This window comes from Netta rufina (assembly GCF_964035555.1).
Source record: "Netta rufina genome assembly, chromosome: 1".
Classification (NCBI taxonomy): domain Eukaryota; kingdom Metazoa; phylum Chordata; class Aves; order Anseriformes; family Anatidae; genus Netta; species Netta rufina.
Window position 1 is genome coordinate 132,676,319 of NC_140123.1, and position 14,424 is coordinate 132,690,742.

At 41.4% G+C, this 14,424-nt stretch overlaps 1 protein-coding gene across 1 annotated transcript; it reads left to right on the forward strand.

The window, feature by feature from the left end:
• Positions 1-4,879: 4,879 nt before the first annotated feature.
• On the forward strand, positions 4,880-11,124 carry LOC311222257 (uncharacterized protein; the record flags this gene model as incomplete). Its single annotated transcript, XM_084306442.1, has 4 exons — positions 4,880-7,951; positions 9,208-9,309; positions 10,386-10,497; positions 11,023-11,124. The coding sequence occupies exons 1-4, from the start codon at positions 7,818-7,820 to the stop codon at positions 11,122-11,124; spliced, it is 450 nt and encodes a 149-aa protein (XP_084162568.1). The 5' UTR covers positions 4,880-7,817.
• Between the last annotated feature and the right edge of the window lie 3,300 nt (positions 11,125-14,424).

Sequence of the window (14,424 nt, forward strand, 5' to 3'; positions counted from 1 at the left end):
TAAATAAAGAATTGAAATGTCAAAAATGCTGAATGGGACAAAGTCTTGGCAAGAAGTGATATTACCGAGGTTAATTTCCCTTTTATTATATTGTACTTTCAAGGCAATTCTCATCCAGCATATTGCATGCATAAGTGCACACATAGTCCTCGCAACACAGTCCTCAGCATGAGTTTGAAGATAAGGACTGTCATGTTCATTTCACAGATGAGTAACCCTGATGCTTGGAAGATGATGGAAGAACATCCAACTCACAAGAAGGATTATAGTACATAGTGCAAGAAACAGTGGTCTGCATAAATATAATGTATATACACACACACACACACACAAGCACTTCTCTGCGTTTGAAAACTGATCCATGAAAGTCTGCAGACACCCACGCTTCAGGCAGAGTGCGGCATCTGTGCCACTGCTCTGCTTCTCATGTTGTTTACCTTCACCAACAGAGAGATGAAATCATAGTATAAACGGAGAGCAAAGTCCACTGCCGGGCATTACCCAATAAAGTATCCTGTTTGACATGACAATAAAGCGTGGAGCAATATGGGATTTCTGGTTCTTTAAAGCTCTCCAACGCGAACACTGCTCTTTAGTGATGGCTGATCCTGACTGAATCACTTACCGTGCTGTTATCAACAGCACAGAAGGAAAACACCCGAAGTCCCGTGACCTCGCTAAACCTTTTGGGCAAGAGGTCAGGCTTCAGCGGGCATCCAACCCGTTAGCCCCTGGCTGGGCTCGCCGCGGGCCGGGTGGGGATGCCGCGTACCCCGGCTACCTCTGCCTAGCGGTGCCCCTCGGGGTGCAGCCCGCTGCTCCCCCCGTCCAACAGCCAGCCCCGCCACATTTCCGAATTCACGAAGGGGCCCCTGGGCACCGGACCGCGCCACTCGGGTGCCGCCGGTGCGAGCAGCCCCCGTAGTCCTCCACAGCACGGCGGAGCCCCCAGCGCTCCTTGCCGGCGGCGGGCCGGGGCGGGGCGGCGGGCGGACAATGGGGGCAGGCCGCGGGCCAGGGCCGGGCCCCGCTTCCCCGACGCCTGCGTGTGGCCGCGAGGCGGCGGCGGCGGCTTCTTAGTGTCGGGGGGGAGCCGAGCCGAGGTGAGCGGCGGCGGCGGCGGGGGGAGATCGGGGAGGGAAGCGAAGGGCCGGCGGGGGAGGCTGCCCCGTGAGGCGATGCTGCGGTAGCGGCGCGCCCGGTTCCCGGCGCCTGCCACCCTTGTGGAGACGCGGAGCCGGGTGCGCGTCGTTTCGCTCCTAGCGGAGCAGGAAGCGAGCCTCGCAACAAGCCCGAAACAGACGGCTCGAGGTAAGCGCTCGGGAGTTGCCCCGGCCCCGGGCGGGAGGACCGCGGGCAGCAAGAGCCCAGGAGCACGGACCGAAGGCAGACAGCGAGCCTGAGCCAGCGCCGGTGAGTGCCAAGGGCCCGGTACCCGGGCAGGACCGGTCCCGAAGGCGGGGGATCTGCTGCAGCGACCCCCGGGCAGGAGGATGCCCCCATCGCCCTCGGGTTTGTGCGTTTGGTGGGAGTAATAAAACGCCTGGTAATTGTAACGTGTGGAAACACCGCCAGAAAGAATATTGTAGGTGGGGTGGGATTTTAAGTCGGAGCAACTTTGTTACTGTCAGCGCTTCACCAGTATGGGAAGCTTAAGTAAAACTGAGAACGACGTGGTGTTTTAATTCTTTATACTGATGTGTGGGACAACAACAAAAAAAGGCAGCATAAACAGTGACTTAAATTTTAGTTCTTAGACTTTCAATTGCCTTGTACTTGCACATCAACCCTTCCCTTCACCTTTCTGATCTGACAGCAGTAAGCGGGATCTCAGAGACACCTGTAGGAGAAGACTGCCAAAAGTCACAGAAGATGCAATGCTTTCTTACGAGTCCAGTAGCGTGCCCTGTTGCACAGGACAGGATGCAGGTGTGAGGTGGCAATGCATGACACCATGTGTGCCATGCTGCACAGTACTAAAGGGGACCAGGTGAGGGAAAACAGCAGCCCACGCTACCCGAATGCTGCTAGTTTTTTTAAGAATATGAATTATCATGTTTAAATTGACAATATTATTTGAGAAACTGAAGCTAAGACTAAGTATTTTTAGATTATGGCCTTGGTGATGAGCATCCTGTAAATCTGAATTTAATATCAAGGCATGAATTTCGCAATCTGCTTGCTGAGGATGCCACCAGGCTCACTGCAGATACTACTCTGTTTGCGTGGATGGCAGAACAAGGCCTTTCAAGTACTTTTTTTTTTTTTTTTTCAATTTGAACAAATGTTAAATTTGAAATATTCCAATTTTATTGTGTAACGCTGTTAGTATGAGCAATGTGTGAAATTTTTTGACTACCAGTAACAACTTTTCTAACTGCATGCAGTTACATTTTCACACTTACCTTTTACAAATTGGCCATGTAAATCAAGTAGCAATTTTAAACAAAATCCTTTTATGTTATAAAAGTCTTGACCTGTTTCTGAGACAGAGAAGTGCAAAGGGCAGAAGATGTTTTGAAAAGGATATGTAAATGTTAGATTAAGTCAGAAAGATTCTGCTCTAAAACTTAACTCTTTGTGAACAAGTAGAATGAAGAAGACATCCCTGAGATGTTGGCCGCTGCCATGAAACTAAAATATGAGTGTGGCAGATTTTTTTTAAAGAAATTATTAATTTCAGTTTAGTATTAATATCTTTCTCTTCAATGTCCTCAGTTCTTCCCATGACTTTTTTTTTTTTTATTTTATTTTTAATAAAAGCAGAACTTCCTCATTTCCTTCAGAATTTAGAAGCTGTTGAAGTACACTGGTGAGCACTGAAGGACTCAGTAGATACTTTGAGGAAAATGACACTTTGTAGGTTTATCAAATCATAGCTTTTACTATGGACATAACTGTATTGTCTAATTTCTAAGTCAGAAACCTTTTGTTGCTTTCTGTGGTTGCATAATAAATGTCCCAGTAGGGACTGGTGCTCTCAGAGTGCTCTTAATGACAATATGCAAATTCTGATGATGCATAAAAATCTGACCAAAGGCAATGAAAGACATGAGACAGACATTCTTGAAGTCTTGACTCAGAATTTCTCTCATGACCCCTTTAACAGTCTCAGCAGAGACTGAAATAGAAAAATACCTGTGCAAGCTTTATATTTCAAAAGGCTTCCTCCATTTAAAGTCTATTATATCCTTTTCTTTCACTCCTGAGGTTACAAGATTTGCTTAAGGAATACATTTTCTTTTGTTTCTATCATCAAACACTTTCTTATCCTGTTTTGAGGTGAGAGAGCCTGTGTTAAACTCCCAATGAAGGCATGTTCTAATAACAAGTATAAGAACATAGAACGTAGATGAAATAAAATGTAAAAGAACACTATGTATTTCTTATATTTGCAGAAGTATGCCTTTAATAGCTGTTTGAGGCAATATTAAGACATGTTTATGTGTAAACAGTATCCAAGGTCATTGGCATTAAGCTGATTGAGAACACATTACAAGACAGAGTGAATTTATCTCTGCTCCTTGGTCTGACGCCAATTTAAGAGTAAATCCAGCAACCTAACCCAGAAAAAAAAAAATAAAAAAAAAAAAAAAAAAAAGAATAATGATTACTTAACCTCTCCTCTTTCTTTAAAATAAGCTAAAGGTGTGATGGGTGCCTCGCAGTGCTTGGCCACGAACGGCCATGGTTGAGGAGGAAAGCCTGCTGAAGCCTGGGTATCCCAATGAGGGGAGGGAGAGGCGGTAGTGGTGCTGGTGTCTGTAGGACCTGCTGTGCCTACATACGGTCAGTGGCCAATGGCTTCCAACTAGCAAGGGAAGAAAAGTCAACAGCTGAGGCCAGCAGCCTCAGCCGCTTCCCCGCTGCTTCTGGCAGAGGTCATAGGAAACATAGAACTTAAAAGAGAACAAATCAGAAAACCACTGTGGGCTTTAAAACATATATTCCTCCTCGCTATTTCCCCCTAAGTGTCTGATATTTCAGTTTCTTGGTAATGTTAACTAGTTCTTCAACTTCAGTCATCTTACCAAAGACTTGTCCTTGTAAAATGGAATACAGATTTGTGTTTGCAACAGCGTGGATGATGTCATGTTTTTAAAGAGTTGGCTATGGATTGAAGGGCATATATGCAAACAACCAAGCCTCTATTTGTTCTTCATTTAAATTTAGTTTGCATAGGCAGCTGGTAGAATCTGAAACAGTTTGAGATATGCTTTGATACCTCAGGGATAAGGAACAAGAGTCTTATCTGGCAATCTTTCTTTATGTAGGTAGGTTTGGGAATTTTAAGTTTGAATGCTGGAATTAGATCATCAACAGCGATTTTCTCATTTCACAACCATATTTAAAATATACTAAATCACATACTTTAGTTCTAATTAGTTTTATTAATCATGTCTGCATAAAGCATGCAGATGTAAATGTAAAGATGTAAACTGCATGTGTTATAGATATGTAATAAAATACATAAATATTATATATAAATTATCATTGATGCATTCAATGCATTATACTGAGAGATTATTGTGTCTGCCTTCTTAAAAATGATTGCCACAGCAAATCTAATCAAAATGAATACAAGAAAATCTCAGGACCTTTATAGTTTTCCCCAACTCACCTGCCAGTATACACAGTTTAGCAATGTTTTCTTTTTTGAATATGATTTTCTGTTCCCTTTTGCTAGGTTAAAAAAGAGACACAACTGGAAAAAAAAAAAAAGAAAAAAAAAGACTAGGAAAAATAAAGATAGAGTCAAGCATCTCTGGTAGAAAGAGGATTTTCATTATTTAATCTTGTGTTCATAAAAAAGTCATAATTTCCATCATATACATAAGCATAGGCATTTAGAGAGCCTTTTAAATTTGGACCTATTCACCAAAACAGTAAGTATGCATTTAACTTTAAATACATTATTCATTCTTCTGAAGGCATTTCACCATTAAAACTAAGCTTTTAGTTTGCTCAGTCAAAGCCTTACAAAAAAGAACGAGCTTTTTGATCTGCTAGCTAGGTTGTAGATGCTTGCTGCTGCTAGTATGGGATCCTGCTGTGCCTCTCAGATACGTTGTGAGGATTAGGTTATGGTCACTTGCTATCTAAGTGGTAAGTTATTAACACAAACTTGGCACTTCTTGGTTTCTGTAAACCAAATTCAGTTTGCCCATTCTTTGTGTGTAAGCGAGAGCAAGAAGGAAAGAATGAGATAGATGGTGGAAGATTGATATATCCCTATTTGGAGGATCGGAATTGGCTGTAACACGATATATACTCTTCTTGCCCAGCTCTGTATGGATCTAGACTAGAGAAACAAACTGGGTCCACATTAATGCAGATTTCACATGTATACCAGTGTGTCTAGATTTAAAAAAATGACAAAAATTAGCAAATGGCCTCAGTTTGGTCCCTAGCTGCCAGAAAGGCCAACACTAAGCTTTGCTTTGCAATTAAATGAGCCACATCTCACACACCTTCAGGGGAATAGCCCTCTTACAAGTGCCTTTGCCCCAGCGCTGCCAGTTCTACCCAGTGCACAACAAATACCCTCTTTCTTAGCTCTCCCTGACTTGAATGTGGAGACAAATCGGTGGGTGAAAAGAGCAGAACAGGCTGCAGACGAATCCTTGGCAGCAGGACTCAGCAGCTACAGCAGTTTCTTTTTTAGCCTGTGGGAGGAAGGTATTATCATAACAGGTGTGAGGAAGCATATGTTGTGCTTTGGGCTTTTGTCATGGTATTGTATGGTTTGTTTACATTTCTGATTTCTGTAGTGCATTGACTTATTACAGGTCTCCTTCAGAACTCAATTTTCATCTCCTACAGATGTAGACATTTCCATTGTGTGGTCCTGCAAATGTGAAACTAGCATCTATTCTAGAAATGGAAAAAAATAGAAAATACTTTTTTCTTTTTTTTTAGAGAGAATATTTCACAGTGCATGGTTGTGAAGTCTAAGAATAGTTGGTATAAACATGCAATAATAGACAGTTGAGCTTTTATGCTGTTTTTAAATTCATTTGCTTTGGAGCTCCCAAAGCAGGAGCTGCCCCAGATAACACAGATCACGCTGCAATAGCACTTATGTTGCATCAGCCTTGCCCAAAAAATAGAGAGGGATGCAGCTGGTAACCCACTGGTCTAGTTGTTCCTCTGGGAAATGGAAAGGCCAGCTCGGGTACTAGCACCAGGGAATATGTTTTTTTTTTTTTTTTTCCCAAGTGTGACAGCTTCACTGTGTTGTACACACGGAGCCTTGGCACCTAATTCAGAGCTACAAAGTCCTCCAGGTGACTGTGTTTCTGGAAATCAGATACGGTGCTGGAAAAGTTGGAAGTCCCTATGGACATAACCCTTTTCCTGATCATTACTTGGACTGAGGAAGGGGGGCATACAGCAACACATAAAGGAAGTGTTTAAAACAAGATAATAGTAAACTATACTCTGTATGATATATCCTAATATCTACTGAACATAAAGTAATCCTTAAAATTTTCTCCCCAGTCACATTGTGTCACTAAGAAGTCTTTGCTTTTGTAGAACTGAGTTGGTAGTTGGTACTAACTAACTTTTCATTTAGTTAGTATGAAATTTCTGCTAGTTCATGCAAGTGCATTTACTTATGCAGTAATATATATACTGTAACTGATGATAAGTGCTTTATGGAAAATGTAATAATGTCTTATAAATATTGAAAGAAGATCAGGAGTTTCTCAGGGCACAAAGGCCCCAGTCTTGTTCCGGACATAAACCTTGAAGAAAGAGTTTACGGAATTGCATTAAGATGGCAAGCAAATCCACTATGAGCAGCTTTACCACAGACACTTTTTACTTGATTTAGCTCCATCTCAGAATATTTTACATAGTTTTTATTCTGCAGCACATGCTTAAAAGGACAAAAGAATCCAGTCTGGCAGAAATCCCATTCATTGTTTCCAAGATTGGCAGCAAAAAGAATCAGCTCAGTTATGATGTAGCTGGGAAGTAGAGAGATAAAGCAGCAGGCCAAAGCCATGCCAGATAAAAACAATGCACATCCAGAGGACTGTCATCACAGTCAATCATCAGGCACTGTAAAGGCAGAACAGAGCCTCCCTCCGCAGCGCTGCAGAAGCAAACATCTCTGGGGCAGGAGGAGCACTGGCTGGCTGCCTGAGGGTGTGTGTGTAGTTTTAAATAGTCCCGGTGCACAGCTCTGATATCATTGGGCTTGATAAGTCAAATAAAAACATTTGCAAAAGCTACAGAAACATTAGCTCTGCTCTGAGATCTGCTGTGGGTTATTTCAGCCTCTTTGGTGCTTTAAGGAAAGCCTTACCAAAGTATTGGAAATACTAGAGATGCACAACTTGGGCTGAAACCCTGGGAGTTTTGTCATTTATTTTGCTAGAACAGGCACATGTCCTATGATGTGCCTATGTGCTAGATCCTGGCTAGTGGTTTTGAATCGCTTTCTGGTCTGCTGAAGCAATGCAATGGTAGGAGGTCATTGCCAACAGCTTAGGAAAGCATCTCATACTAAGTGAAACTACTGGGAAGCTATACTTAGCTATGCTAGCTATGTTTATCTAGATTTTCCAATTTCTAGGCTGTTTTCATGCATTGTGAGGAGGCTGCACGTTTGAATCGCTGTACATCTGTTGGTTCACTGAAACTTTCCTTTGACCACTCTCAAAATAGTTCTTACCTCAGTTCTTATGCTCGCGTTCTGACTGCAGACCCAAAAGGGGCAAACGCATACTCTGAACCATGTCCATCTAAAATGAGAAGACCTTGTGCTACCAGACACCGTGGGACTGACTCTGGTCTTGTTGCAGAGTATGATGTCCCAGACACAGAGAAGCCCCAGGCACTTTGTTCTCTCCAGCTACCCTGATGGAGATCCAGAAGATGAAATGTATGGCAACCTTCTGGCAGCGCCAGATACTGCAGAGCAAATGGAGTTTAATATCAGGTATCATGCTGCAAGAATGCTCCTTCTGTCCTCCGCACCCGGGTAAAACCCTCCCTCACCCCAATCTTCACAAAGACTCCTGGCTAAGCCGTGGAATCAGTGGATGCTACTGAAAGTGTAGTAGATGCAAGTGTAGATAACCTGTAGTGCTTAGCACCAATTGTATGAGATTATGCTGGATTAAATGTCTACAACTTTTTATGCTGTCCAGGGACACAGATGTGGCTCTTCATTAGAAGCCCACCTGTTACAACAAGCAGCTGAAGAGGCCATTTTTACATAATTCTCCAGGCGCCTCTCACAACAAACTAATAGTGCTTTCTCTTTCTCTTCTTCTTTTTCTTCTTCTTCTTCTTCTTCTTCTTCTTTTTCTTTTTCCTGTGCATACATTTTTTCCAGTTCAGCAGTCAGGGGCTGTCTTTCCCGTCTGTGAAAATTCCTTTCTGTGTTGTTGTTGTTGTTTGACTGACCAAACCAACTCTTGAGGTTTTTTTAAATCAATCTCTAGAATAAGGCTTTTAAGTCCATTTACCGTGCAGCAGATCCCACAAACAGATCTCAGCAGAAATACAAGTAAAAATAAAAATATTTTGTCATAATTATTTTTATACAAAAAAAAAAAAAAAAAAAAGCATGCACATCTAAAGGAAACTAGATTTCATTGGAGATTTTCATCAGTATAGTGTAAACAGTTTGGGGACCCACCAAAATTCCTTAGCTTTTGTGTTTGACAGCAGTCATAGCTCAGGGATCTGTGTGCCCCAAGATCTTGAACAGCCATTGTGCTTTGGCCAGTTCTACTCTAGCATCAGCCATTAGCTGGAGAACTAGACTGCATCATGGAGATCACTGGAGTAATTCTGTTGGACAAAAAAAAAACCTGATCAGTTATGTAATATGAGACATTTTGAGTCATCTGAAGTGAAGGTTTTCAATATTTCAACTTTGTGGAAAAAAAATCTAGGACCGGAATACTGTTGTATTATATGAAGGGATTAGACACCATGGCTTTTCAAAAGTGTCAAATATGCAGGTTTTTATGAAAACATCCCAGCATTTAAGCCTATAAATATGGACTTAAGGTGCCTGATCAATAAACCTATAAATAATAAAAAAAGCCCTAACATTTAGCTTTTACATGCCAAGCTTAGTTCATCCATTAAGGAAATAATTGTACCTGACACTTGCAGAGTGCTTTTTAAAGAAGCAAGGTTGCAGTATTTTCCTCTAATGTGGATATCCTGAATGCCTTCCAGCTCAGCTGTCCAGGTTGGCCATCACCTGGCTCTAATCGGGGACGAATTTAACAGAGCATACAGCAGGAAGATTGAAGACACACTGCTTCACCTGGCACATGGGTGAGTTACCTTACTGACACCATCTGTTTTTGGCTACTTTTAAAAATCATGTTAGAAAAATAATAACGTTTCTGCACCCAAAGTAAAAAATAAAAATTATATATATATTTTATATATATGTGTGTGTATTGCTACTACTGTTGCTTCATACAGAACCCAAGAAAGAAACCAGCTACTGGATCTTATTTTACGGGGAAGATTTTTTATAATGAAAATTGTTTCCATGGACTATAACCAGTCAAAAGATTTACACCGTTTCTACGTATTTAAAATTCCACAATAGCACTGTAGTTCTTCTAGGTTAGACCATGTCTTTAAGCACAACTGAATGAGGAGAGGTCTGCACCCTAGCAAATGCGATGCTTTAGGGATTAACATGTTACTGCATGTCAAACAACCCATCGAGGCACACTCAATAAAACGTGGCTCAACCTGTTTGCACTGCCTTTTATCTGATAAGAGCAGACAGGGCTGTCATCTCTGTCATAAAGACCACAGATTAACTGCAGAAATGCAGTAATTAGCATAGAAATGTCCTAGTCTGAAAGGAGAGTCGACTATTGCAGATTTCAAGAGAATACGACCCGATTACACCTATGTTCCTGAATGCAGAATATAGCTATGCTCGGGCAGCCTCAGTCAGCTCAGATTCAGGCTCCACAGGGCCTCTGTCAGCCAGACACATCTGCACTGGATCCCGATTCCTCGGGGACCAACAGCTCTTGCTGGGGTTCGCTGCTCTTAGCTGGAAATAAGAGCAAAGGCACAGGGCTGACAATCAGGAGATCTGCTGCATGCTTTCTCATGTCAAAGTAGTAACCAGTTAATTCTAAAATCACATCTGTTTAGCTTTTAAAGCCCTACTGAGTTACCAGATTTTCCTCCTAAATATTTAGAGAAATGCACGTGCATAGATTACTCTGAAGGCTTTAAAGAAGGAACATATTGGAGTTGAGTGAGGCTTTGTTTTACAGTTTTCTACACTTGGCATTTAGTTTGCCAATTTTTAGAATAAAATTTCTATCCACGTTTTGTTTTCAGTTTTTGTCTGTTGTGGTTTCTTGTTTAATCATCAGGGTTGCTATCAGTGTTTTCCAGACATGGAATATTATTAAAAGCATTACAAGAAGATTTGGAAATATTTTGAACAATAACTGGACAAAGAGGATCGCTGGTTATGGAAGCTGGGTATGAGTTCTCCCTCTTCTCTACCTTTCTGTTACAGCAACACCTCACTCCCATCTAAGTGTCACCAAGTAAAGCCTGATAGGTGACTGTAGGTTCAGGTTTTTTCTTTAGTTTGTTGGTACCCCTCACCAAAACCAAAACATCTTGTTCATAGACTGAGTGCGCCAAGTGTCTCCAAACACTCACGTGCTAAACTGCCACTGAAATCAACGGGCTCTGTGCAAACAGGAGTCTCCCCACCATAAAAAACTGTGAGGCTATATTCTAGATGAGATAGGGTGGGTAGGCTGTTACAATCAGTGTTGTACCTTACATTTTGGGGAAGAGACAAGGACTCTGTGGAGTTTGGAAAGGACAGACACAGGAGTGGAAGGGTGAGACTCGCCTCTGCAGCTTGTTCCTGCAGAGGTGCAGGGCAATGTTCTCAGTTTGGCACTAACCTTGCCTGCAGGTGGTCATCCTCACTTTTCTGCGGCAGCTTTTTGCTTCTTGTCATTTCTAATGGCCTCCCCTTTCCTCCCGCAGATTTGTCGGCTTCCTTTCAGGTGCGTCTGCCAGAAGCTGGTGCCTGCAGCCTTGCTTGCTGTTGCATTTTGGTGGGCCATAAGTTATGGACTGCAGAATTAACAGAGAATTACAATAGGAGGTCATTGCTGGACTCTGACCAATATAATTAACACCCTGGTGGTGGCAGCTGGTTTGTTTTTCAAATTTACACTGATAAAAATCTCTTTTATATTTAAAACCTAGGCTAGTGCTGGGTCACTGCTGTTTCATACTCTTTTTTAAAAGAAAATGTTTAAAATAATGAGGTTGGTGCTGGATAACTGCCTGACTTGCTAGTTTTGAAGTGTGAGGCCAGGTGATCAGAAAGTCTGTTTCTGTCCTTTTTTTGTTTGTTTTAATGCAATACAAAATGTCTATTTCACATAAAGAAGTTTCTTGAAAATACTCTGTCAGTGGGGAAGACAGAAGGCATGCTGGTCATCCTTTAAATGTTAACATTGTAAAAGCAATAGCAAAGATTAAAACCATGATACTTTTCTAAAATTAAATTGTTGCTTTAAATGTTTTGCAGTGTTATCTACTTTGTTTTCTAGGACTGTGCTATTACATGTTAATAATTTCTTGTCTTGTACAGATTATCTAATACTACAGGACAGGCCTCGATTTACCTTTATTTAGTAAAATAAGTATATGGAACTAGTTTATTGGAAAAAAGAGTTGTTCAGATGAGCTAGCAATCATGTTGGTTGGACTGGCACTCAAGGGCCACCCAAATCCAATCCATTGGTTCTGCAGAACTTCTCAAAAACTGACTACAGATTTTTACATTCTTTCCTCTGCCTCTTTATGAAGTAAAATTTCGAGTTGCCCAGAAAAAACAGAATTTGAGAAACTTTTTTTTTTTTTTTTTATTTTGATGATTCACAGCTTTTTGGAAGTCATGTGGTTAGGGGGAAATAACTGACTAGAGGAAGATTGTAAAATGGTGGTGGGATAGGTGTCACCTCCACCCTCCCTGGGGAGCAGCCAGGACAGGCAGCCTTCTTGCCTCTCAAGAGCATGCCCCAGCCGTGCTGAATGATCCTGCCTACCTGTGTGTGTGCATCCTCCCCGAGTGCTGCTGCTTAAGCTGCTTTTCACTGCACAGGAACACAGACAGAGAGAAAATGAAAGTGCATCTCTGTGGTTTGGGTATTCCCCTCACAAGAGGGGATACCTGCTTCCTTTCTCGTCAAGTGAATACAACTGCTAGGGCACTTTTGAAACAGGAAAATACAGTAATTAATGGTGCAGTAATTTAAGCACTTGCCTGAGAGGCTGGAGTTTCAAATTTGAGACACAGCTTTTAATTTGAGACAATGAATTTAAAGCACTCTTCTTCCTGTAGGTAAATGCCCAAATCAGAGGGTTGAGGGATGTGTTTCCTCTCCTTTGTGGATGGTACCAAATCCAATTAAGCTCCTAGCCTTCCACTTCAAACCACTCTTCTGGAGGAGGAAAAATAAAAAAAAGGAAGAGAAGGAGAGAGAAAAGAGAAAAGAAGGTTGAGGTAGAATATTTTGTCCAAACATTTTATGTTAAAAGATTTTGAAATATCTTCAACTTACTAGAAATGCAGAGAAAAAAAAAAGTAACTAGAGGATGAAGGCTGCAGTTTACCCTTCAGCATGCAAGCAGCAGCACATAAACTGGAGTCTCTCCAAAAATACGTCACCTTTCTTTCACAGTGCTCTGGACTCAATCTGCCATTCAGGAGCAGGTACGTAAGGTACTTTACTAGAAAAGCATGTGTGGTACATTTAGAGCCATGGTCTTACCCAGGCCAGAAGCTGGCAAAAGGAGTTGCCCATATAACCAAAAAAAGAGACCAAAACATCACCAGTGAGTTGATTGCTCTGTTTAACTCCATACCAGTGGCATGACAGAAAATATTTTAAAGTCATTTAGTAAGGCGTAAAAACTCCCATCAAAAGAGTCTAATAAACCAACTATGTGAGTGTAACAAATGTATCCACTGCAAATAATTTGATTCTTCCTGGCTGAATCATTTTAACAATACAAAATAATTTTATGTATGTCTAGATAAATAATCTTTATGCCCAAGGGAGCAGCTATATATAGGAGACTGCCACACTGCCTATTCCATATGAGAGTTGTAGGGGAGAGGGCTGTAGTTTTTCACTCTCAGGGACTGCAATAAATAACACTTTGAATCCTAGGGAAAGGTCAGTATCTGGCATGTATGGAATAAAACACAGTACTGGGGAGCATAAACTGTAACTACATCAACACCACACATGAAACACAGCACAAACAGAACCTGCAGCAGGTATCAACACCAGCTGGGACACTGCAGCGAGCAGTAATGGCCAGGTTCCCTCTCACATGTAACTAGGACTCTTTGCTCAATGCCACGGCTCTGCACTGTGACTCAGGAGACCTAAATTATATATATATATATATATATATATATATATGTATATATATTATTAATGCACACTTCCTTATGTGACAGAGTTTACAGCACTTGATTTTTTTTTCCACATCCTGTTTCTTCTTGTTCCTAGGTGCAGGAACTACACTGACTTTTCACATCATAAAACTTTCAGTTTCCTAGAGCAGAAGGCATAGATGAGCGCACGCATAAAAGAAATGCAGATAACAGTAGTAAGACCTAGGATCCTTACTTGCCCTGCATGCCATTCTCCATCTAGCCACAGACAAGTTCTATCACATGCAAGATACCCTCCTGTTCTTTTATAGCCATGTACAGCACGATGTTGTGTCACCAGGCACTACACTAAAGCGAGCCCTGAAAGCTCTTGACATGAAGGCATAAATAAAGCTGTCTGCCATACTTTTCAGCTTATATAAACTGTAACATCAACACAAAGGTAATAATGCTGCTGTTTGTGCAGATGCCAGGTGCACAGAGGTAAAGCAAAGAACTGCACATGGTAGTAATGGCTGCTTCTCACCCCAATTAAACAGGGCCAACAAGCGTGGCATGCTCATAGGGTCCTGTTGTCACTTCAGTATTCTGCATCTATTGAAGGTGCAAAGGTGATCTACCAGTCTGTGCTGCATTTGCAAACTGAGATTTCTATTATGTTTTTCCCAAAGAGATTTTTTTCCATGCAAAGTGTGCAGTAAAGTGAAATAAGTAATATATTAATTATATATATGTATACACACACATATACACACACTCTCACACAAATATATATGGTAAGAACAGTATAAATAGAAGACAAGTCTTCAAATTTACCCCCTAAATGTTAAATAATTAAAAATTTGTAAACCATAAAGCACTATACTAAAAACAAAATGAGTGTCACCAGCATGCCATTCTCAGTTCTAACTACTATACAAGGTGGTTTAAAAGTCACTAACATTACTTTTGGTCTTACAAGATGTAGT